Source organism: Schistocerca nitens, chromosome 1, assembly GCF_023898315.1.
Source record: "Schistocerca nitens isolate TAMUIC-IGC-003100 chromosome 1, iqSchNite1.1, whole genome shotgun sequence".
Classification (NCBI taxonomy): domain Eukaryota; kingdom Metazoa; phylum Arthropoda; class Insecta; order Orthoptera; family Acrididae; genus Schistocerca; species Schistocerca nitens.
This window is the reverse complement of record NC_064614.1, coordinates 477,546,078-477,572,874: the sequence shown is the minus strand read 5'-3', so window position 1 is coordinate 477,572,874 and position 26,797 is coordinate 477,546,078. Positions and strand designations below refer to the sequence as shown.

General features: G+C 42.0%; 1 protein-coding gene across 2 annotated transcripts in view; it reads left to right on the top strand.

Annotated features, from left to right (window-relative positions):
• The first annotated feature begins 444 nt into the window (after nucleotides 1-444).
• Nucleotides 445-26,797, top strand: part of LOC126252055 (glutamate-gated chloride channel-like) — a 135,545-nt gene continuing 109,192 nt past the window's right edge. For both annotated transcript variants that reach the window (XM_049952875.1, XM_049952864.1), the window contains exons 1-3: nucleotides 445-591; nucleotides 10,608-10,689; nucleotides 19,140-19,252. In XM_049952875.1, coding sequence (XP_049808832.1) covers nucleotides 10,613-10,689; nucleotides 19,140-19,252 — 190 coding nt within the window. In that variant the 5' untranslated portion in view covers nucleotides 445-591; nucleotides 10,608-10,612. The remainder of the gene's footprint in view (nucleotides 592-10,607; nucleotides 10,690-19,139; nucleotides 19,253-26,797) is intronic.

The window sequence follows — 26,797 nt, the reverse complement described above, 5'->3', positions numbered from 1 at the left end:
AGGTTAAAATCCAAGATACCTTACCTTTATGAAATCCGAGTTAGTGATTAGTCTCCAAGGATTTCCTTGTTGGAAGGACATTAAGTTATCAAACATTAATCTCCCTCCCTTTCTTTTTTCATATAGTGAATATTCAACCAGGCCAGTAGAAGACAATAAGTATACAAATAACAGTAACGACGCTTTGCCAAACGGAGGTACCATGCATGTGTACCATGATACTTATTGGAGCGATGAGTGAGATGGGGGGGGGGGGGGGAGAGAGAGAGAGAGAGAGAGAGAGAGAGAAAGAGAGAGAGAGAGAGACGAACTACGCAGGAACACAAACAGTCGCAGTGTAAACATATACACCCGTTGTCACTGCGAGATCGGGCTGAAGTGCTTAATAGGTGTCGCAAATTGCGGGTGAGTGGTGGAGCTACAAGTGAAAGGAGCGCAGCCGGGCGTGGGTCGCGTCCAATCGCGAGCCGACCCTGATGGGGCACATCCGGCGGCTATGAGGCCGCTAGAGGCTGTGCCCGCTGCGGATCCACCGCAGACACACGCAGACGCGAGCTGGGCGCTGGCGTCTCGCCTGTCCGCACACAGCAGGTAGGTGCCGAATACCGCCATTCACCCGCCTGCCTGCCTGTCAACTTTCGCGTTTCGTTAACACATGCATCCAAATTTGTAGCTTCCTTATATTTATCAGTCAGTCTAACATTTATCACTAATCGACTTCTCTAATTCCCCGTCGTTGGTGACGTAATGCAGGTACTCAGAAAGACACAACAGCTGTATATGACAGCTAAAAAGACCAATGAAATCATCATTTTGCTCAAAGATCTGTGTAAAAAAAAAACATGTTCAGCTAAATGGTGTTCACATAATTTCCGTCCTAGCGTTGACGAGCTATGCGCCTGCACTCTTACAGCGGCGATGGATGTGGCATTGTTTGAAAACATTGACACGTGCGAAGAAGCAGTATGTCAAAGCGAAAGGGAGACCTCGGCAAGGTGGCAACGCCGTCGTGTTTACGACCAAGGAAAATGGAGGGGAAGGGGCGATAACGACTTAAACTTGTGGGGCGCCGGGTAAAAGTCAGATACTTGTTACTTCATTATGTCATTATGAAAAGACACCTAAATTATCTGTGCGTGCTTTACATGTACCTCCGCCGTTTACAAATTTTGCGGTCAACGAGAAAGCGATGGAGAACATACTGATAACTTCCAGTCTGCAAGCCCACATTACTCTTTGTTCTCACTGAAATAAATTGTTCCTACCTGCCATTTACTCAGCGGTATCAGGACCTATGCCCACAGGTAAAAGTTTTGATTTTTAACTGATTGATATTTTTGCGAAAGTTCACGCATACAAAATATAACTCTTCGTATTCTAACCACTGTCTCTTTCGGAAACAACACTATTAACAGTGCAGATGCGGCCTCTGTGGCATGTTCCAAGTAAAATGTTCTGTCGCCCTGACTTCTAATCCCGAAAGTTAATCGCTCGCCATAAAAGTGGAAAGTAACCTCGCCATTTGCCACACGGTTTTTTCAACATAATGGTCGGAACACAAATACTTCCGCGAAATCTAAGCGATTCTGGATGGTGTACAGTCCTCACGAGTTCACTTCCAACTTTTACCGAAAACGCATTCAAGTCTGCTCAGCCCTGATGTTCATCCGAAGCGCAACGCACGCAGACTTTGGACTTATGTGGACAGACTGATATCTCGGTGCGAAGTGTCTCTTTTCACTGCCTCTCTGGCTGTATTTATATAGCAGCACAGCGAACCGCCAAATAGAACATCTGCTATCAACCGCCCTATGCACAGGTAGCAGTATCTAAATAGTCCCTTTCTCGGAAACATGTTAATTAATAACTCTATCGTTTAACAATTTACAACCTTCTTCATTTGTATAAAGATAGAGTTAAGTTTGCTTTAGTTCCTGAAAAAGTTTTAACTCGACTGCATTTAAACTTTTCCGGCTAGAATATTTAGAACGCAACGAACAGTAGAACATGACCTCTGAACTGCCTCTTTAAGGTTCCTTGTACCCATTATTAATTACAATTTAGTTTTAAAGCTTGATACAGCTGTATTATTTCATGAATGTAATCAAGTCCTGTAATTAGAACTTTCTATTAAAAATGCAAATGATACTTAATCTACCATCAATAAGAACGTTTTCGTTCTAAATGAAAAGTAACAGAGGTAGCTATTGGTGTCACATATTTAATGGTTTTACATGAAACTGAGGCTGTATACGAATTTTCAGCTTTGTGAGTCTAATATTTAGTGGCTTCAATTTTTCGTAAAAACGCAGATTTTGACCAAAATATTGCTCTGTTCAAGTTGAAACTTAGAACGTTTAATTATGACATATTCTGACTAATTTTTACCTTTAAAATTTTATTATACAGCGCCACATATTTTTCTCTTATTTTGCTGTCACATTCATTTGATCATTCCGAGACTTTTTGTTAACATTAATGTATGTAAGCATACACTGACGAAGTTCGGAAGAGTTATTTTAATTTTTAATTTCACTCCCGAAGTATGGTGCTATCCTTTGTATGCTAAGCACAGGCGCGTTATGATGACATCGCGCTGGTAGTAGTGAACTGTGGTAAGCTCCGACACACTAGCTTGCCTCTGTACGACTTACATTGTTACGGCGCTTGTTTTGCCTCAAATTCTAGCAATCTTTCAAGTGGAGCGCTGAACCCTACACGCTTATATGCAAATACGTGCATAGCGCAACAATTAAACATTGACTTGCGCCTTTGTGTGACAATACTGCTAACTCACTATAACTTTCACGGCATAGATTTTCATTGTGACATATACAAATCCACGTTTCGTCTGAATAAACGACTGTCAGCTTTAATTCAGATGTTTCATTTTTTGTAAGAATCTGATGTGGTAAGCTTTTTCTGAAACTATATTGCCCCGTCCGCTCATGGTGACTTGCTTATTATGACATCTTTTAAAACAAAATGCCATAGACAGAACAATGTATCGCGGAGAAGTCCAGTTCTGTGCGATAAAACTTGTCATGTTTCCGTAACGTTGCTACTTTTTGTGTTGTCCCTAACGTCATTAAAGCTGCTGCGTGATGAGACATCTACCCACATCTCCAGTAGGATATTTATTATTTAAATTCACCTTCTTCTTCTTCTTCTTTGGAGTAATTACGTGAATCCCAATCGTCTCAGCATCGTGTCCCTCCTCCTAACCAGCACACTATCGACTTAATTAATTTTTAACATTTTGCTCTCACAGTCTGCAAGCTTTTGCTTCAGCACTGTCTCTTCTTTCTCCCGCCCACCGTCGTGGCTGCCCGCGAGAGCATTTTCTGCAGTCACTTTCTATGATCGCACTGTCACGTACCAACACACATTATTTTGAATTGAAACGCGCTCTACCTATTCACGTTGTACTATCTCCTCGATTTTACTGACACCTATCCTCAGAAAAACCTACAATAATGTATTAAGTCAGTATCTACACTACTGGACATTAAAATTGCTACACCACGAAGATGACGTGCTACAGACGCAAAATATAACCGACAGGAAGAAGATGCTGTGATATGCAAATGATTAGCTACTCAGAGCATTCACAGAACGTTGGCGCCGCTGGCGACACCTACAACGTGCTGACATGAGGAAAGTTTCCAACCGATTTCTCATATACAAACAGGAGGACAATGCACGAACGCATGTTGCAGGTCCTGTGCGGGCTTTTTTGGGTACAGAAAAAGTTCGACTGCTACCCTGGCCAGCACATTCTCCAGATCTGTCACCAATTGAAAACGTCTGGTCAATGGTGGCCGAGCAACTGGCTCGTCACAGTACGCCAGTCACTACTCTTGATGAACTGTGGTATCGTGTTGAAGCTGCATGGGCAGCTGTACCAGTACACGCCAGCCGAGCTCTGACTCAATGCCCAGGCGTATCAAAGCCGTTTTTAGTGCCAGAGGTGGTTGTTCTGGGTACTGATTTCTTAGGATCTATGCACCTAAATTGCGTGATAATGTAATCACATCCCAGTTGTAGTATAATATATTTGTCCAATGAATACCCGTTTATCATCTGCATTTCTTCTTGGTGTAGCAATTTTAATGGCCAGTAGTTTAATACATTAGGCCACGTTCGTCTGAAAAGTGACAGCTAGTAAATCGGTCGTTGGCCTCTGCTATGTGCAATGTGGGTCAGGTACAGGAACTTGCAGCTCCTTGCGGAATCTCACAATCGTGCGTAGGCCGTGTGCTGTAGAGTCGACTGCGGCGCCCAGGCTCCTCACCCTCCGTAGTGATGTACTGCGATGGCTTACCAAAGGTTGATAACATAAAGAGTGAAATAATCCTTGTCCCCTCACCAACAGTCTCCTGCATGCGGCTTTTATTAGTGTCTTCACAACATTCCGATGTACAATATTATTATAACACTTCATACAAACAATCTATAGTTCTTCTGAATAATTCTACTTATATTTTCAACTAACGGCACAATAGGCTCAGCTTGATCATGTCTTTCCTTTCCAAGAATTATCCTTACAGAAGCTATCTTTTTACAGTAACAGATACCCTCTCTCCCATCAAGGAATAAGATCTAGCGCATGGAGCGTATAACACATTACATTCGTATTCCACCTTTGGTCTGAACAGTAGCGTAATTCCGATGCCACGAATTGGAGATACTTTTCTTTCTCATACTTAAGTCCAATAATCTACTAATTTATAAATGTGATGTTATAAATAGACCAAGGTACTTCCCGCTACGGTCTGGTGTATGATTAGCTTTTGTCCAGTAATATTGTCTCAGAAGGCCCAGTAAACGTCCGATCAGGTGGCAGCTCCATTGTGTTCATGATAGAAAGACAGATACAGAGCCGGCTGCAGTCTACACTAGTAGAAGTGAGGGGCTGTCAGGCTCTAGACGTATATTAAAAATCAAAGGATGGGCGGCAGTCTTGCTCCACGATACTCCTCCTATACTGTCATTTCGCCGGGATCAATCCATCGAGGAATGTATGTCATCCCACTTATGGTTCAAATAAAAATTACTACTACTTTGAACGTCAAAACTTAATTTTTTCATGAACATGGAATGCGCTCCTCGAATTAGTTTTGTCGCTAACATATGATAACTCGTTTAGTAAGGCAGACTTAAACTGAGTATCATTCTTAGAGTAACTTTTCTGAATCTTCTTTGCTAAGCTCGAAACTCAGTTCTATGCGACAAAAATCATGAACTTTTTGCAGCATTAGTGTATTCTCATATTCTTTATGGTCTTGCAGAACTTTCCCCTAATACCAAATTTGAGTTTACCATAAATGGAATACTGACATTGAGAACTTTTTTCCTCCTTCATCTTCTTTGATGCGTGTACTTGAAACACTCTCCCCTTGGCATTGTGTGTCAGGTTTCGCTCTGTGCACTTCATCTTACCCGGATAACGCTTTTTAACCACGCTTCGTGGTATTCACCATCTGTAATGTTGCCCTTTTCTCCACATCAGTTATACATTTAACGAGTATATTAGCAAGCCGTCGGATACGTCTACGCAGCCATTTTCTGCTTAGATGTTTCTGTTCACACTGCAAGATATCTATGCATGCTATTCGTTCAATCTAGAACTGTGTTGTTCTTAAACATGAGATCGTCTTAGTCCCTACCACGGCTGACATCGGAATTTGCTTTGTTGAGTTATAACAGGGTGTGTACGAATCTCGATGAGGGCTATATAAAGGTATGTCTTTTGCCACAACTTAGAGAATTTTATTCTTCGCTTGGCACTTATTTCGTTTACTTCAGTGTTTTCATATTTAGCAATTTGCACCTCAGACATTTTATATGGTGGCACTTCTATTTGGGCTTATATGCAGCAAATATTTTCGTTGTCTTCCTTCTTGAAGTGGACAGTGAATTTCGGCGCATGTTGTAGAAGCCCCGAATACTGTTTTAGCAGAGCTTTAGAACGAAAGTAATTTGTCCACACCCTCCGTGACAAAGATGATTAACTAAAATAAAAAACCTCACTGACAGATCTTAAAAAGTAACCGGAAGAGAGGGTTGTGGCCCTTAATACCAACAAATAAAACATGGAGCACTTCTAAACAGTGGAAACTTCATATCAAACATTTGCGTCTTAAATGACATACGCATATCTTAACCCTTACGTTTGATCACAACCAGTAAAACTGCAGAGCTATAAGATGTTAAATACATATCTGTACACTTGAAAATACATCGAATGAAAAACAAGTAATCTAAGGATAGTTTCTACCTTTAATAGGAATAAGGATGGTTACAGTTCACATCTACACATTCACACTGACAGCGTAACGTCGCATATGGAACTCGACTTCGTACCTAAAGGAGTCAGTTGTCGATTAACGACTCTTGGCCCAGATAGCCGATTTTCTTGGTTTAGATTTTTGGCCAGATTTCTACATTTTTAATTTAACAAACTCCGGGTCAGTTTCCTTTTATGCCTGAAGCAACCAGTTGTAAACGAATTAATTACTGAACGATATAACAGAGGAAAGAGAAAAACTCCACCACTGCCGGTCCCAAGTCCGGGGCCTCATTTCGCAAGTGATGAGGAAGGAGGAGGGGGAGGAGTAACACCTCGTTAAAAAAAACCTGGGTCCACCTGGCTCCGGATGGTAGCACCCTGTAAGGGCCCCTGCCTAGGGTTACTAGGTGAAACCTGGCCAACGGTCTCAAAGGCGGAAGAGGAAGTTCAGATTCCCAACGGCGGAGAGAGTGGAAGAACTACCTCCAGGACTCACAATCTTGGTTGTACATTTTGTGGCCTTTGGGCCACACCCAAAATAACTTTCATCAATCATGGAAGTGTGTGATGTAAACTATTTTACCCCAGGTGGACGATCCACCGTACGCCAGTACGTCAGCAGACATTCGGATTCTGGGGAGTCTGCAACATTGCACAAAGACAAGTCGGAGTGCCTTGGAATCTCATCCAAATTTCAATATAGGAAATCAACGTACCTAGCAACTTTCAATGCAAACTCATTGTTGGAAACCGGAAAACTAAAACATCTAACAGATACGCTAAAGAACCACAACATACTCATAACAGCCATTCAAGAAACACGATACATGGATACAGATACCTTCGATTCCGAAGGTTTTAGGATATGCAAAGGGAAAGTGGGACCGAGAGTAATGAAAAATGTACCACATCTTGGGACAGCCTTTATAATCAACAAACAAATCTTGAACTCAATAGTTGGCTTTGATTCCCAATCAGAAAGAATCTCAAGTCTTACATTCACAAGCACAAACAAAATCTACACAATTATCAATGCACATGCCCCTATAAACGAGGATAACAGGAAAAACAAAGAAAAAGTGGAGGCCTTTTGGAATCATCTAGATGATATTATTCAGAAAATTCCAGATAAAAACATAATCATTCTTCTTGGAGATTTTAATGCACAGATTGGTAAAGAAAAAAGATATAAGAAAATAGTTGGAAACTATCCTGCACACAAGAGAACAAACAGAAATGGTGTGAGACTAATAGAACTTTGCCAAGCACACAATTTAATTCGTAAATCCACAGCTTTCAAGAAACTACCTCGAAGACAAAAGACATGGGTATCCCCAAATCCTAGCCTTGGGGAATTTCAGCTTGATCATGTGGCAATCAAAAAGATTTCTAGCAAAGAAATCATGAACGTTAGGGTACTCAGGGGTGCAAACTTGGATTCAGACCATTACCTTTCTAAAATTAAGTTCAAAGTCATCCCAAACAGGAAACGCAGCATGAAACAAATTAAGGGCCGGAAGTATAGCACAGAAAAGATATTAAAATCAGATGAATTCACAAAAGCAACAGATACCATTCAGACACAAAGCTGGGGGATATCAAGGAAAACCTCATTACTACAGCTGGACGGATAGCACCTAACAAAAAAAGTAAAAAACAGCCTGGTGGTCGCTGGAATGTGATGCCCTCATTGAAACAAGAAAACAGGCAGGGCAAAATTGGCAATCACAGAAAACAGAAGAAAGTAGACTGAATTTCATTACAGTTAGAAAACTGGTAGATAAAAATATAAAAAGGATTAAGAAGACACATGAAAACAAAACTCTCCTCCAAATTGATGAAGAATTTGATAAAAACAACACAAGGAGCTTTTACAGAACTTTCAAACAAAGGTTATCAAGATACAAAGCACCCACCCTCCAATTTCGAGATGTAAATGGGACCATCGCTCACAACAACTCGGAAAACTGCAAAATACTAGCAGGCTACTTTGAGAAACTCTTGAATTGTGAACCCATCCTTGAAAAATTTGAATCCATTCCAAACAACCGTGAGAAGTCGGATTCAGAACCACCGACGACTGAAGAACTACAGAAGGTCATTTCAGAACTTAAAAACAACAAGGCGTCCGAAGAAAATCAAATAGTGGCCGAACTATGGAAAAAGGCTGACAAAAATGCAGTTACATCCCTAAAGTGTGTTTTCGATCAAATCTGGAAAGAAGAAGAGATCCCCGCAGAATGGAGAACAGCTCTCATCCACCCTATCCACAAGAAAGGTTTGAAGACAGACCCCAACAATTACAGAGGAATATCACTGCTGGATATAACGTACAAGATTCTTTCTAAAGTCCTTCTGAACAGGGATGAGCCGCAATTGGATCCGCAAATCGGGGAATACCAGGGAGGTTTTAGAAAGGGTAGATCATGTTCGGAACAAATACTAAACCTCAAAAACATTATGGCATACCAAAAATCAAGGGCAAAGACATACGTAATCTCCTTCATTGATGTCAAAAAAGCATATGATTCGATTGATAGAGAATCTCTGTTATCAGTCCTGGAAGAAATGGGTTTGGATAAGAAAACAACTAATATTGTAAAAGCGACCCTTACAAATACATTTTCGAAAGTTAAATTCATGGGCGAACTATCGGAATCCTTTGAAATAAAAAGGGGAGTGCGACAGGGCGATGGGCTCTCACCGTTGCTGTTCAATTGTGCGCTTGAGAAAGTAGTCAGAGAATGGAACACAAATATTAAGAGTGGTATAAGACTGGGTTGCAAAAAGAAGAACCTTAAAGTAAATTGCATTGCTTTTGCAGATGATATGGCCCTGTTTGCTGAAACAATGGAAGAAGCACGGGAGCAAATCCTTGAACTAAAGAAACAAGCAGCTAAAATTGGTCTTCACATCTCCTCTGAAAAAAACTAAGATATTGACAAACATCAAGCACTCATGTAAATACCTCAAAGTTCAAAAAACAGAAGATTGAAATAGTAAAAGAATTCAAATATCTCGGAGAATGGATTACTTGGAATGCTGGGGAAAGAAAAGCAATGGAATCCAGAAAAAATAAACTTGAATTGGCCTTCCAACTAACAAAAAATACATACAACAAAAAATCCCTTTCATGGGGGTCCAAAATTACACATTACAAGACAGTGATTAAGCCAGAAGCACTGTATGCAGCAGAAACACTTAACATGAATTTCAAAGGCCAAATGGAGAAACTTGAGGTAAAGGAAAGAAAAATTTTAAGAAAAATCATAGGGCCAAAATTTCAAGACATTAAGATTATATACATCAAAAATGAAACTCTCTACAAGAAAATTGAAAAACTTTCAGATTCTATGCGAAAAAGGAGAATAAATTTTTATGGTCATCTTCTCAGAATGAATTCCAACAGGTTAACTAAACAAATCTTTGACTTCTTCCGTAACCGAAAAACGAAGCCCAACTGGTTTAAAGAAACTGAGAAAGACCTAGTGGAATTAAATATTTCAGAAAATTCACTTATTGATCGAACTGCTAAATTAATTACTAAAGATGAAAACATAAGGTTCCAAGACAAATCCACACAAAAGTCCAAATCCTTCATCTCGGAAGAAGAGAGGAGAAGAAGATCAGAAAGAATGAAGAAAGACCGGGCCCTAAGGAAAGAACAACGCACAAAGAAATGATTGATCCAGCATACCCCAAAGAGGGTGAAACGAAAGAAGAAGAAGAAGAAGAGGAAAGAGAGTGAACCATTCATAAACACAGAGTTTGAAGTTGCTAGACTAGGTTGTGGAGGCTACAAAGCATAAGCACAGTCTTTCCATTGACCTGTCTTCACGTTGCTTTGTGCGGGGAAATCTGAGCACCCGTTGATTGGTTAATTTGGCGGAGGGGACCAAACAGCGAGTTCATCGGTCCTATCGGATTAGAGGAGGATGTGGAAGGAAGTTGACTGTGTCCTTTCAAAGGAACCATCCCGGCATTTGCCTGAAGCAATTTAGGGAAATAACGGAAAACGTAATTCAGGACGGCCGGACGCGAGTTTGAACCGTCTTTCTCCCGAATGCCATTCCAATGTGCTAACCACTGCGCCACCTCGCTCGGTTGAGCACCTGTGTCTGCTTAGTGTCAAGCTGTGCAGGGTGTCTACATATTAGTAACTGCTGTTAATAAAATATACATATCAGATATATTTTACCTTACAGCACAACGTGACCATTGCTGCACTTGTTATGTTACTTAGTATGTAAATTTCGCAATGTCAGTTTAACTTATGTTAAGTTTCAAGCTTTTGAAATATGGATTCCATTTACAGAAAGCATGATGAGCGCAACACCCAGCAAGTCGTGGAGATTTTGTGCTTTGGTGCTGTTAGCTGTGAATCTGCCACAAGCCATGTAAGTGCCAAGATGTTTTCATGCTGTTGACACATTATACATCATGCCATCGTTTTATTATACTGTTGGGTATTGTTCGTCAATCAAAGAAGATACTGTTGCGTTTTTACTCTCAAGTCACTGTTTTCATTATGTTTTAATAAACTGATAGAAGCTATGTAAAAAGTGTAGAAATAAGAACGAAGTAGAAGAATTGCACAATCAAGGTTTCACTGCAATAGTCATACAGTCCTAGTAAATTAGGTTAGATGCACTAAGATGTTAAACGTAACAAACACATTATTGTTTAGTGCTATATAACTGAGAAGAAGTAAAAACTTTGAGGTTCGCCGATGACATTGTAATTCTGTCAGAGACAGCAAAGGACTTGGAAGAGCAGTTGAACGGAATGGACAGTGTCTTGAAGGGAGGATATAGGATGAACATCAACAAAAGCAAAACGAGGATAATGGAATGTAGTCAAATTAAGTCGGGTGACGCTGAGGGAATTAGATTAGGAAATGAGACACTTAAGGTAGTAAAGGAGTTTTGCTATTTAGGGAGTAAAATAACCGATGATGGTCGAAGTAGAGAGGATATAAAATGTAGACTGGCAATGGCAAGGAAAGCGTTTCTCAAGAAGAGAAATTTGTTAACATCGAGTATAGATTTAGGTGTCAGGAAGTCGTTTCTGAAAGTATTTGTATGGAGTGTAGCCATGTATGGAAGTGAAACATGGACGATAACCAGTTTGGACAAGAATCGAATAGAAGCTTTCGAAATGTGGTGCTACAGAAGAATGCTGAAGATAAGGTGGGTAGATCACATAACTAATGAGGAGGTATTGAATGGGATTGGGGAGAAGAGAAGTTTGTGGCACAACTTGACCAGAAGAAGGGATCGGTTGGTAGGACATGTTTTGCGGCATCAAGGGATCACAAATTTAGCATTGGAGGGCAGCGTGGAGGGTAAAAATCGTAGAGGGAGACCAAGAGATCAATACACTAAGCAGATTCAGAAGGATGTAGGTTGCAGTAGGTACTGGGAGATGAAGAAGCTTGCACAGGATAGAGTAGCATGGAGAGCTGCATCAAACCAGTCTCAGGACTGAAGACCACAACAACAACAACTGAATGTGATTTCTTTAATAAGTAATTGTTCATAATGTAAGTATAAAGTCGTATTTCTTGCTCTTATTCTGCATTAGTTATTACTTCAGCAATATTTATTTTGCTTCGGTTTTTCATTTATTATTACTAGAACCTTAACAATTTATCTCTGATTGCAAATACAAACTTATTGAAACACTTATTAGTCAACTAAATTTTTCAGTGGCCTCTACAAAGAAACGAATTATGATGTTTTTTTTTGTTTTCTTTCATATTTTTGTAGGTACTTGAGCACGTGCAAATAGATGAGTATTTGCTTCTCCTGCTAACGTTACTATTTTTCCTTGATCCCACTTAAATAATGCTATGCAATGTGGCGCAGACAGAGGTGGCTTCAGCTCTTATATAGAGAATGGGCAGTACTTACGCTCTTCTTTTGAAAGCGAAAACTGTTAAGATGCTGGCCAACACTCTGGGTGGATATTTTGACATGGTACGGGCTGTGTTTCTCTAGTTTATATGGAACGTACATGTTGCATGAAACGTTGACTGGGTAAGTTGCACACGAATCTACCTGATTGCTTTCTGTATTGTGGCTAACTTAGTGGAGTGGTCAGAGATGTTGAGAAAGTAATGTCACAAACACTTCTTGCTTTCATGGGTAATTGGGTGCCGTTTCGTCTTCGCTACTCGACAGGTTCCCAGGTTCTCTGCACTTGATCGATATTGGAACCTGCGGTTTTCCCCTGACACCTGTTTGACACCTCACTGCACCTTTAAACGGGAGGAGGATTATGGTTTAACCTCAAATTGATTAGGAGTTCATTAGAGACGGATCACTAACTTTTGCTGGGGAGGACAACGGCCGCGTCGCTTTGAAGAGAACCTTCGCAGCATTTATCCTATAAGCGACCTACAATAACTACCAGAAACCTAAACGTTGATCACTGGAAGAAGACTCGAAGTGCCGTCCTCCCGTCTGTTACTCAGTGAGCGACTTTGTCCGATGTCAAGAGATAGCGGTTTCCATAGTTGCCTGAAAACTTAATAACATGAGGACTTGCCCCATTCCCCGCATGCTAACTGCACCTTACATGTCATGGCAGTGTGACCAAAGTACTGGTGTTTGTAGCCGTACAATGTGTTAACGATGCAGGAGCAATGCTATCAATAGCAGAAATACTGATTTCACATAGCACTGGTGAATTAAATGTAGTTGCTGTTGTCAATACCAGGTTCCGTATTCACGTACATCATGATAATGCTCTTACAACTAACACTTGTCGTTCTTTTATTAAATCTTTGGTTTTCATTGATGTCGAGTATGTTGTGCTTGGTATTTGGAATCAGTAATTGCGTTGCTCAACGAGATGAGTAAACTACTATTTCGCGGCCTTTGAACAAATTTAACTATACAAGTTATCTATTCAAACACATTATAATACAATATTCGGAAAACTTTCAAGATAATATTTATTTACCCTATTTAGTAGTACCTGTGTCAGTCACACAGGATCTTACACGGTGTCACATTTTATAAGACAGAAACAGGACATGTAATTAATTGTCTAATTATTAAATTCCAGAATGAAACTAGCAATGAGAACAAAATTAATAAAAAAGTAACAGACGTAGACCATACGAATGTTCCTAGCTTTAAGGATCGTTATAAACTTTCTCTGGTGGTAAATGTTCCATTAATATTGGCTCGATACATTGGTTCACATATTTGAGTGGACGTTGGAATTCCTTGGAGGTCTACTGAAATGGTTACGGTCGAATTATTTTAATTACTGAGTTGTATTTCAACCCACGAACTATTAGGGAAGTAGAGGCTTGCCCCAGAGGTCACCCACCAACGATTAATTTTCCCGCGATGTCCATTCATTCCATGAACACGCAATTCTGTTTAAGGTTGTGAACTTTCATCTGTAACGGTTTCTACCATCCTCACAATACAGTTCGATAAACTAGTACAACTACTTGGCCGCCGTACTAACGTTACTACACCAGTGCTGGTTGCTGAAGGAAGCTGGCAGTTTCAAGTAACAAAAGCCTGGTGGAAGTGACCATTCGTCGGCTCCTAAACATCAGTGTTAACAAACCCGAACACAATTTATGTCTTCCAGATTCTCTGAGGAGCCAGTCGTGTAACACTAGGCAGGAAACTGCGTAGGTCAGCGAAATAAGAGTGGCTACCTCTCGCTTCGATGCAGACCATTCTTGGTATTTCGTTAGTACGGCACTGGGTAACACATATGTAATGTGGCTCTTCGAAAAGAGGAAGTACAGTGGGGAGTGATTCAAAAAATTGTTTCGGTTACTGCATAAAATCTATTATTTAAATTATGTTGTGAATGTTTAAAGAAAGCCATGTTTATATACTACCAGTTTTTGACGTCGTAGTTGAATCAAGCTTTTTCAGAAAATTACGTGCACTGTGACCTTGTAATTAACTTTAAAAACGTCTGGTAGTGTGCAACGTTCATTCAGAAGGCGACACTGCATCAGGTGGTGCCGCTCTTTTGCCTCACAGCACTTGTACAGAAGAACTGCTTCATTGAGGTGCTGGCCCCATTGTTGCATTTTGGTCTTGCAGTGCATGGCACATCACTAGGACAGAGTGGCGTGGCAGAGAGGGGACGACAGCGGCAGCCAATTGAAAGCAAGCTAAATTTCGCTCCCTGCTCAAGTTGCTGAAATAACTAGTGTCATTGTGACAGATATGTTTTAACTTATGAACTACTGAATTATTTATGGTGCATTTAAAAGTCTACAAGGAACTCACAGACTTGTAATTTTTTTGAATGGGAACTGTTTTGCAGCGGTCTTCAGTCAGTTTCTGGACTACAACTGAAGGAACAAAATCAATTCAGGCAAATCCGATCGTTTACTTATGGCTGCCTCCAAGTTCTTTTTTCAAAACTGGATGGTATCTAGCAGACTGCAGTTAGCTCTGTACTCTATCTCCCAACTGAGTCTGTCCGTCACCTGGTGTCCCTTCACATATAGCTGTATTCCGTGGCATTCAATATTCAAGTTTTTATACGCTAAATTACTGTGGATCTGTGACACTTCGAGACGTTCCCTTTCATTCATCTTTATGAAAATTTAACGAAATGGCGCAAGTAGGTTGGAGAAAATAATTTATTTCATGCGTTGGGCATTGTAGTGACACCTGACCCTATAACATTTCTTCAGTTGCTAGTCACAACTTCTACCGTGTGAAGTTAAAACGGCGGTACAGTAAATTAATAACCACGACGTTGGAAATATGGCAGCCATATTCTTCATGGCTACAAGTTCAGAAAGAACTTCCGTTACAATTAGTCACACCCTCCACGGGAGACATCATGCTAATATATGTTTCTTCACGAAGTCTATATCCCACTAAGGCCACATTTTCATGACTGGGTCCGCAGAGCTACTAAACTACAGAGCTGCTGATTGACATGTATGACTCGTTAGTCGAAATAGTCTGAGATGTTTTTTATGGAATTAAGATGAGCTGACTGAGCTTAGCAGTTCAGATGTGATGCGCTCCCTGATTACTCCTGAAACAAGGATCGTATCCACGAAGCACTAAGAACAAGGCTGTCGTCATCTTGGAAGCGAGAGTGCCCAGAGCTCATTCTCCGTAAAAACACAGAATAAAGGACGACGCTTCTCCATCGAGAATGTTCAAATAAACATCCTTCTTTTTCACGGTTACCTGAATGAATGGGAGAAAGTCATGCTACGAATATCACCCCCAAAACTTCAACAGAGCCTCTTCCAGCCAGATACGCTCCACACACTACTGGTTAAACACCTGACGGAGCCGTCGGAGCACTCGGCTCCTTGCGTCACTTGAGAACAGGCAGAATGACGATTCGCCGTATCACACCACACGCGTCCAGTCAGGTAGTGTCCAGTTTCTGTGTCGTTTGACGCACTGAAGAAGCGCAACTTCACGCGTGCCGTTGTGAGGAAAAGCTTTTCGTGAGGTATACCGACTCCAAATGTCCCCTGCAGACGGTTTCTTTGGCCATGTTGGATCGGATCTTGGTTGAGCTGGACAGATGCAAGTCCTGTCGAGTTTGATACGGACTGCTGATGACAAGACGTGACGCTCGTTTGCTGTCACTGCCGGTTAGAACCTGTTAGCGACCACTGTTCTTACCCATATTACGTGGCTAAGAGAGTAGTGGTACACCATTTCTTGAAGAACATTAAAATGTCCGTGTTGATTAAAGAGGGGCCTTAAGTAAGTAATGCAACATTTTTTTCGGAAAGCAGGTTTGTTTTATTCAGGATTGCAATACCCCATATAATTCCCCAACCTTTTGGCTAGAAAGCCCAGTCAACGTCTTGTTGCAACAATAACGGCCACATCATTCACGCACTGCTTCTCGCGGAGTCCATCGTTCGTTGTTCCAATCTGATGGAAGTCGGAAGTTGCGAGAACCGGGCAGCAGGGTGGATGAGGAAGAACAGTCCAATGAAGTTTTATGAGTTCCTCTCGGGTGCGCGGACTTGTGTGAAGTGTTGTCATGGAGAAGGAGAAACTCGTTTCCATTTTTTTGTCGACGAACAAGCCGAAGGGGTTTCGTCATTTTCCCGAGGGTAGTACAATCCGCTTCAGAGTTGATTGTTGCACTATGAAGGAGGACTTGAAACAGAATAACCCTTTTCAGAGCCCCAGACGACCGCCACCATGACTTTACCGGCTGAGGGCGCGACTTTGAACTTTTTCTTCATAGGAGATGTTGTATGGTGGTATTCCATTGATTACCGTTCTGTTTCCGGTTCGAGATGATGAGCCCATGTTTCATCACCTGTGGCGATGTTCGACGAAAAATTGTCATGATCAGCCTCGAAACGCGCAAGCAATTCCGCATAGTAGACGGCGAGGAAACCAGCAGGCACATACTTTTGGGTACCCCAACTGACGACTGTGTCAGCACTACCAACAGAAACGTCCAGCTGCGCAGCGAGGTGTTTGAGTGTGATCGGTCTATCACCTCGAAGAGTGTACGCGTGTTACAGCTTGCAGGATACACAAGCATGTGCGGCGAGCGGGAACGCTGGAAATCGGGCAGGTTTGCGCGACCTTGTGGCGATGATGAAAAAACGCCGTGCCCAACGGTTCACCGTGCATTTGTTCTCTGTCAAGTCTCTGTAGACATTCTGAAAGCGCCTCTGAGTATCTGTTCGTTTTGGTTTTCCGCCAAAAGAAACTCAATGACAGGCCTCTGCATGGGTCACACCTCCGTTACAGATACCATTTTGAAGGCTACTTACAGCGCCGCCACCTATGAAACTACAGGGAGTTGAAGCAGGAATATTCCATGGTGTCCCACAGCAAATTCCGCATATTTTCAACAGAAATTGACAGAGAAAAAATGTATCGCTTCACTTACTGAACGTTCCACGTAATAAGAAACAGGGCAACTTCATTCACGGTGTGGACGTAGACACAACCAAACATGACGCCTCTTTTCTACTATTCTGTCAGGTCTCGACATCAACCCATCTTACTCTGTTGAATCCAAACCACCCCCTGGCACATATACACCACTTCACTGAGATGCCTTAGGCGTGGAGTTGAAGGTCACATGACCGCCTGATACCAGTTCTACTTCATCTACAGCTCTCCAACGCGGACAGTGTGTTCTTTTAAGGAAGTGACTAACACTTTGTACGATGAGCTCACATACACACTACCTGATCAAAAGCATCCGGATACCCCTAGTGATGCGGAATTGACCACTAGATATCGTGAGAGTCGCACCCGCCACTATAAAAGTACCAGCGGAAGAATGGTTCTATTGGAGTACAAAATAGTCCAAATTGCACCTGTTTCAAAGAGTTTGACTGAAACGTGTGCTACCAATTTGCTCGATCTACGTTCCCCAACACCCCTAAAAATTGACTCAAAAATTTTGGCATGTGAACATAATCGCGCTCTTTTTAACAAGCATCTCGCCTCTCGTTGCCACAAGTTCTCCTAACTTTAACTCGCTCACAATCACTAGTCCATAAGTCGCTCATCCACTCTCGCTTGCCCATTCCCACGTACTCATTCAGCCCAACTTCTTGCCTTTATTTCTTTGTGCCTCTCTGTTACTGTTTCGAACCTCATACCCATAGTCTCCTTCGTTTTGTCCTACTACTACTACCACTTTCTCTCACTGTCTCCTCTTCCTCTTTCTTACTTCAACTATCTTATTCATTCCTTCCCACTCCTGTAGTCTCTTCTTCCTGTCACCATCTCTCTCTTCTTCATTGTCATTGTCATATACTGTGTCTCTGATAGTCACTGGCGCTCACCCAATTCCACTTTCTCCTTCTCTTTATTCCTGAGTAAGAAATGCATCAGAGACACTTCAAGCGTTCTAAGGGTGCGCAACTCGAAAGCTGACATAAGTGATTGTGAAGGGGCAACGTGGAACAACCACAGCTAAACAAAGACGAAACCTTATGTACTGACCGAGAAGGACCGACGAGCATTGGAGAAGATGATTCTTGAAAATCGCACGAAATCAGCGGAAGGAAGCACTCGTGAGTTCCAAAGTGCTACCAGCAGTCCATTTAGCACAAAGGCAGTGCGTAAGGAGTTGAAAAGAGTAGGGTATAATGGTCGAGCTGCTCTTCAAAGGCCACTCGTCTCTGTAGTCGATGCTATGCGACGCTTGATGGGTGTTAGGAGCGACGCCACAGGACACTCGATGACTGGAGTGATGAGTGACAATCCGATGGAAGGACTTTGGTGAATGCTTGGAGAACATTAACCTGAAGAGCCAACAGTGAAATATGGAGGAGGTGGAATTTCGTTTGGGAGGGTGTTTTTCGTGGTTGAGTTGTGATTCCAACGTTGCGCTTAAGAAAACGGTAAATGTGGGAGGATATGAATACACTTTACAGCGTTGTGTACTGCATACAGTAGAGGACCAGTTAGGATATGATCATTGTTTGTATCAGCATGACAATACAAACTGTCAGAAATAAGCATATACGATTCAGTGATTTGTGGACAAAAACATTCCTGAAACGGTTTGGCCAGCCCATTATCTCGATCTGAATTCAGTGAAAAACCTTTGGGATGACTTAGACCGTCGCCCTCATTCCAGACCCCAGTCTCCTTCATCAATACCTTCAGTAGTTGCGGCTGTCATTTCTCCACAGACATTCACGCACCTCAGTGAAGGTATCCCCAGCAGAGTTCAAACTATCGTAAAGACGAAGGTGTGAAACATCCACTATCAATGTCTGCTAACAAGTATGTGGATACTTTTGACAATTCAGTGAACCTGGCGACGCTTTACAGTGCAATGGCGTTTTGTGTAAGAGTGGCATCTGGTGACCGGTTTTCTGCTTTAGATGCACGGATCAGAAGACCAACGTCCGGGAGGCGGAGAGGCAGGTGATGGAGCACGTCCTGAGCCCGAGCCGCTACGACGCGCGGTTGCGGCCCCCGGGATACAACGGCACAGGTGAACAGCGCGCCGCGCTTTGCTAAGCGATGGGCCTGAGCGCGCGCGCGTTGCTCTAAATACACATGAATGTGACCACCGTCTATATGCAACATCAACGTGCAACAATCACTCCCAGACGTCAGCGGCAGGAGTAGCAGTGCATTATCGGAGTGTCGCGGAAAACAGTGCAGTCGTTGTCATGTTGCAGAAGTGTAGCGATATGTCTGGCGTCAAAAAAGGCATGACGATTGGATTTCGAGCAAAATGGTAGAAGCTCTTCCGAAACGGCTAAGATTGTAAACTGCTCTCGTACCGCCGTGGTTAAAGTATGCAGTGCATGGAAAAATGGCGCTATCCAAAGTCAGTGTCGAGGAGACTGTGGTGTACCATGGGCCTCGGATGAAAGGTGTGAACGAAGGCTGCTAATGTGTGCATGGGAGAAGCTGACCGCCCAGATGAACCAAGGGGATACCAATAGTGTCTCGACGAGAGTTGAGCGAACGTTGCTGCTTGTGGGACTCCGCAGCACGCGCCTGGCTTATGCACCCGTTCTGACTGCTGTTCATTGGCGACGAAGGCCGGCTTTGCGCCTCAAAACCGCAAATGGACGCCCACTGAGCGGCGACAGGTGACGTTTTCAGATGAATCACGTTTTACCCTCCATCGGGCGTGAAACGTCTGAAAACAAACACTCTGCAACAATCGTTCGAAGGGTTCAGGCTGGAGGAGTGCGCGTTAAGTTCGGGGGGAATGTTTTAGTGGCATATAAATCTACATCTACATACATACTCCGCAATCCACCATACGGTGCGTGGCAGAGGGTACCTCGTACCACAACTTGCATCTTCTCTCCCAGTTCCACTCCCAAACAGAACGAGGGAAAAATGACTGTCTATATGCCTCTGTACGAGCCCTAATCTCTCTTATCCTATCTTTGTGGTCTTTCCGCGAAATGTAAGTTGTACTACAGTCAGCCTCAAATACTGGTTCTCTAAATTTCCTCAGTAGCGATTCACGAAAAGAACGCCTCCTTTCCTCTAGAGATTCCCACCCGAGTTCCTGAAGCATTTCCGCAACACTCGCGTGATGATCAAGCCTACCAGTAACAAATCTAGCAGCCCGCCTCTGAATTGCTTCTATGCCCTCCCTCAATCCGACCTGTTAGGGATCCCAAACGCTCGAGCAGTACTCAAGAATAGGTCGTATTAGTGTTTTATAAGCGGTCTCCTTTACAGATGAACCACATCTTCCCAAAATTCTACCAATGAACCTAAGACGAGTATCCGCCGTCCCCACAACTGCCATTACATGCTTGTCCCACTTCAAATCGCTCTGCAGTGTTACGCCCAAATATTTAATCGACGTGACTCTGTCAAGCGCTACACTACTAATGGAGTATTCAAACATTACGGGATTCTTTTTCCTATTCATCTACATTAATTTACATTTATCTGTAATTAGAGTTAGCTGCCATTCTTTACACCAATCACAGATCCTGTCCAAGTCATCTTGTATCCTCCTACAGCCACTCAACGACGACACCTTCCCGTACACCACAGCATCACCAGCAAACAGCCGCACATTGCTATCCACCATATCCGAAAGATCATTTATGTAGATAGAAAACAACAGCGGACCTACCACACTTCCCTGGGGCAGTCCAAATGATACCCTCACCTCCGATGAACACTCACCATCGAGGACAACGTACTGGGTACTATTACTTACGAAGTCTTCGAGCCACTCACATACGGGAACCAATCCCATATTCTCGTACCTTAGTTAGGAGTCTGCAGTGGGGCACCGAGTCAAACGCTTTCCGGGAGTCAAGGAATATGGCATCCGTCTGATACCCTTCATCCATGGTTCGCAAGATATCATGTGAGAAAGGGGCGAGTTGCGTTTCGAAGGATCGATGCTTTCTAACGCCGTGCTGATGAATGGACAGCATCCCCTGGGTAATATCGTCATTCGGATGAACAAAAGTATGCATCTATCCTTGGCGACCATGTCCACCTCTACATACAGTTTGTTATTCCTCGGAACGATGGCTGTTACCAGCAGGACAATGGAACGTTTTACACAGGTCTCGGTCTAGATGCATGGTTCGAAGAGCGTCAGGATGGGTTTACCATACTCCTCTGACCACCAGACACTCCGGATTTAAACTAGGTCAAGAATATGTGGAACGACCTCGATCGGGCTCTTCGCGCCATGAACCGAGAAACACTGCGCAGCTGGCCACGGCACTGGAGTCGGCGTGGCTCCGCATCCCTGTCGATACCTTCCAGAACCTCATTAACTATCTTCCTGCACGTCCCGCGCTACGAAAGATAACTGTACGGGCTTTTGACCGGTGGTCATATTAATATGATTGGACAATGGTTATACCGCAGCTGATGCTTATGGCGAACCACGTTGCAGCACTAGGCTGCAGTAACATTTATACAATCACTCAATAGAGAGCTTTTATCTACGACTGAAATGCAAGTAATTAATTCTCCCTCTGACGACGTATTACACTGAAGAACACTCTAAAAAAAGAACAAGAAGCACTCAGCCATCATAACCCATAATAAGTGTGTGAAAGTACATCTCTATTTCCACTGCTGTTCAAAAATGGCTCTAAGCACTATGGGACTTAACATCTGATGTCATCAGTCGCCTACACTTAGAACTACTTAAACCTAACTAACCTAAAGACATCACACACATCCATGCCTGAGGCAGGATTCGAACCTGCGACCGTAGCAACATCGCGGTTCCGGACTGAAGCGCCTAGAACCGCTCGGCCACTCCGGCCGGCTCCACTGCTGTACTTCCTCAAAATTATACATATGTATACTTATTACGTACTGGCAGGGTGAGTGAAATCTGCGAGTACGCCTTCCTTTTATACTTTCCTGGTACCAAAAATGACGTAATTACACCCGTCTCGTATCTCAGGTGATGAAGAGGGGACGAGGAGTGGGGGAGAAGACATTTACAGTAGTGAGTGGCAGATCAGGAAACTTCGATGCTTCATCACACAATACTGTAATGCGTAGTGCAACGTGCACTGTTACCAAAACACGAATCGATGGACTGCAGTTCTCATCCATCGCGTGATGTCCCATCGCACGCGTGCAACCAGCTTCTACGGAAAACTGCGGCTACTATATAAACACGGAGTACGTTGCTACTTCTGTAAAACATTTAGATTAAAAATGCACATCTGCGAGATATACACTTTCAAGCACAATGCTGTCCGTAATATACAGAGATAAATGGAAGCTTTCGTTCATTACATTGCATAAATCATAACTGTGTCACGGACTACACGGAGCTACGTACCTGGATTGTGGAGAGATGTAAAAGATGTGTGAGTTATTTAATTGCTGTTGTACTGAAATGCCGGGAAATAGTGAAATGTTATAGTATTATGCTACTAATATGAAGTGCTATGTAATTCATTAGTATGAACAGTTCTTACGGAGGTGGTGTCCAGTGGAAGGAAGAGGCTAACAACTACCAAACCTCTAATATTGCAAGGAATCCAACACGATACGGTAAGGCAAAGCTCTAGACCATTAGACTAACCATGAATGCTCGTGCGCGCTACATCTGCAACATCCATCTATTCGAACCTGTCAGTACTTCATACGCCTAGTTATTATAGCTGCAGTCAGCCAAGCTACTTGGCTTCCATACGCTCTATCTGCTTCATTCGTTCCTCGGTGCTCACGCAGCCTAATACCTCGCATCAGAGATTAAGTTCCTGTCATTGCATCGTAATCGAAACACAAGCTGTCATTATCTAATATCATGAATGAAAAACCTGGACGACTATTTTTAGGGTTCCGTACCATAATCGATGAAAACATAACCATTATACGATCACTTTGTTGTCCGTATGTCTATTCTACTGTCAACAACATTTTTTTCTCAGGCACCGATAGACGTATGAAGCTGAAATTTATCTCACATTCTAAGGTCTACGATCCCTTGGCAGTGTAAAATATTTAAGCTTCTAATTCAGTGTAATTAACAGTTTTAGCCATTTGGGTCACATATTTTGATACACGCAAACTCACTCATCAAAACCTGTAGCGTACTCCCCGTGAAAGTAGAATAATGAAATTCGGCAAGCAGCAAGGTCCCACTGTGCAACTAAAGAAAGAAGTCCGAAAGTTGTTAATTTATGATTATATAAGGAGAAAAAATATTTTTATCACATGTTATGCGACTTTCTGTAAGTTAAGACACCTTCTTCTCAGGTCTTACAATAGCAAATGCGAAATTACACAAAAAATTTAAACTGAAAACGTAATATTAAAACAATCTCGAAAGTAGACACCTGAAATTTATATCACATACTACGGTCTGTGGTCACTTGGAGGTGCAAAAATTTAAGCTTCTAAGTCAATGAAATCAAAATATACGGTCCATTATATCACGTATCATGATACTCGCAAACTCACTCATCAAAATCTATAGTATACTTCCCGGTGACCTGGAATCATGAAACTTGGCAATAAGCGAAGTTTCACAATATAAGTAAGTGAAAAATGCAAAATTCGTAAATTAGTATTTAGGCTATATCAAACAAAATATATTTATCTGCATTTTGTTATCCGAGCGCCTGTCTGGTCCTTCATCTCAGGAATTACAATAGCAAATGCGAAATCACGCAAAAAATTTAAAGTGAAAGTCTTGGAATTCCCTGGACAGATATCTTTTCACTATCGATATCGATAACAGGAAAACTTGTCGAGATTCTCAATTCCCCGGATGGATGAACTGTGTGTTCAAGATGAATCACCTAAAACATGCACAGCAAATATTACGGAAATGGAAAGTGTAATTGCGGTGTGGTTTTCAGAGAACGGATTAGTAGTCAGTGGTTCGTAGTGTTAGTCAATAAACAGATTGTAATAATACTTAGAAAGTGTATTCTTGGTGCAAACACACACTATTGACATTAACTAACTAAAAGTAGGGTAAATTAGAATGTCAGTGGTGTTTATTGCAGGATTCTAGTGTGAGTAATTTACGAGATCTCGCATTTGAAAAGTTGCCACACCGACACTTGGACAGTTGCATTCTGACCAGTAACGAGACAATTAACTCTCACAGTTTGTGTTCAAAATGACCATCGGCAGTGGCAATGCACGCTTCCAGTCTGGTATAGAACGACTGCTGCACACGTGCTAGTATTTCAGCGGAGATGTACGGGCAGACTGCAGTAATACGTCGTTGCATATCAACACATGTAGTTAGCATGTCCTTGTAGACAGCGTCTTTCAGCTTTCACCACAGAAACAAGTTTGCAGGCGTCAAATCCAGGGAACGGGCCGGCCAAAGTACAGGTCCTCTGCGTCCAATCCAACGATTTGGAAACAATTCGTGAAGACATTGTAAAGGGTTCACCACTCTACTGGAGCAAATGTTGTCTCTATGTATTGCTCACTTGCTAGAACGACAATTCACAGGCGCTGCCTGAGACATAAAATATCTTTGCCCCTGTTAAAAAAGAACTGCAATAGAGTCGCAGGTCAGAGCAGTCTGCCGCAGTTGCAGTCACTTGCAGCTACAGTGTAGTTGTAGTCTGTCACTGGTACAGCGCAGTTTATAGTTAGTAGTTGTTAAAGTCACAGTGCAGAACAAATTGTAAGATTTTATTATATGGAACTGAATAATATTTGTCATCAGCCGCAGAGCTAAATGATACCATGGGATGAGATGATGATGAACAAATGAATGAGTGTTAATATAATGAAAAATCAACAGTGTAATTAAGTCAACCATCTATTATAAGGTAAAATTTATTATTTTTATTAGCATGCGCGTAGTTAAATCACTTGTCTTGTCTGAGATGCTAATATGAATTTGTTTCAATCTTTTCTTCTGTGATTCGTCAGCACCAGTTGACCCAGATTTCGAATATATTCAATTTTCCCGTGTAATGGACTGTAGATCTTTATCAATAAAGTAAAAAGTTTTCAAAATATAATTGTTTTTACCAGTCAACTATAAAAGTATAATTTCTCCTTAAGTCACTGCCAGTCCCGATCCAGTCATTTATCTAAATTAAAATATTCCAGAATTTTTGTCAGATCATAGTCATGTGCTCTTTAGTAATCAGACGACCAGCTGTGCAGCTGTGTCACCAATTAAAGTCAGTTTTTCTAGCAATTCAGATCTCAGACAAATGTTATCCAGTATTAGTAGATAGGCCAGCATTGCACTAAGCTGTGCCATTTACGAGCAGATATATAGACAACGTTATCCGGCGACGCCATCACGAGGTAAGAATTTTTCAGTTTATTTCTCATGGACACATTCAGACTGATTTCACAGGGCCATGGCGTAGCGCTGCTTACTTCAAAATTTATCAGTTTTTCATGAGTTAAGATTTATCACACAGCGGTTCTCGAATGACTACGTGACCGGCGATCGGATTTCCGTCGTCCAGGAGTTAGCGACAGATAGAGCGTTCCAACCGTTGCTTACGGAGACTCGGTGACTACGTTGAACATAATATCATGTACCTGTGTCACTTTGGAGTGTAGTGTAACAGTCGATAAAAGTTACTTGACATGCCATAATAATATTTAACTTACTTTTTGAAGTCCTTTCGTATATTACATGTAACGTGAATCGTGGTTGTCGTAATGAATGTAATATAAAATATGTAGGATGTTATTTGTCCATGCTGGATCTTGCGAACTCCGCGGCATTTAATGACAGTTGGTGACTGACGCCACAAATACCTTCTAAATGTTTTATTTTAGTAGCGTAGCCGGTTTCGGGCTACCATGCCCGTATTCAAATGGCTAATATTTTCAGTTACACAGATATTTTGACCAACAACGTGTTGTCTGCTTGAGTATTTAGTGCCACTTTATAAGTTGTTTCGAAAATAAAAATTCGCTAAAATGCTTGAGTTTATTTGTGTATGACACAAAATGGTGGTGTTGACTTAAATAGCTGTGTTCACTTGCAGAACAAAACGAATCGCCATCTACTGGAACTTAGGTAAGTGAACACAACTATTTCGCGTCATACATAAATAAATGAGAGCACTTTAGAGTATTTTTATCAAAGAAACAACTTATAAAGTGGCTTTCAAATAAAATGTATTCTTTTACAAGTCTTCTTCTACTGCTTTTTTTAAAGAACGGAAAAGGTTGGTACCGACTATGTATTAGTACTGCGAAACGGTTCTCAAAATGTCAAGCTTCTTAATGAATTACCTGCAACGCATGGGAGGGCTAATAAACGCCATACTCCTCAGAAACTAAGTCCATAAATCATTAGGTATCACAAATATATACATTGAGGAGCCAAAGAAACTGGTACACCTGCCTAATATCGTGTAGGGCCCCCGCGAGCACGAAGAAGTGGCGCAACACGACGTGGCACGGAATCGAATAATGTCTCAAGTAGTGCTGGAGGGAGTCGACACCATGAGTCCTGTACAGGGCTGTCCATAAATCAGTAAGAGTACAAGGGGGTGGAGTTCTCTTCTGAACAGCACGTTGCAGATATGCTCAATAATGTTCATGTCTGGGGAGTTTGGTG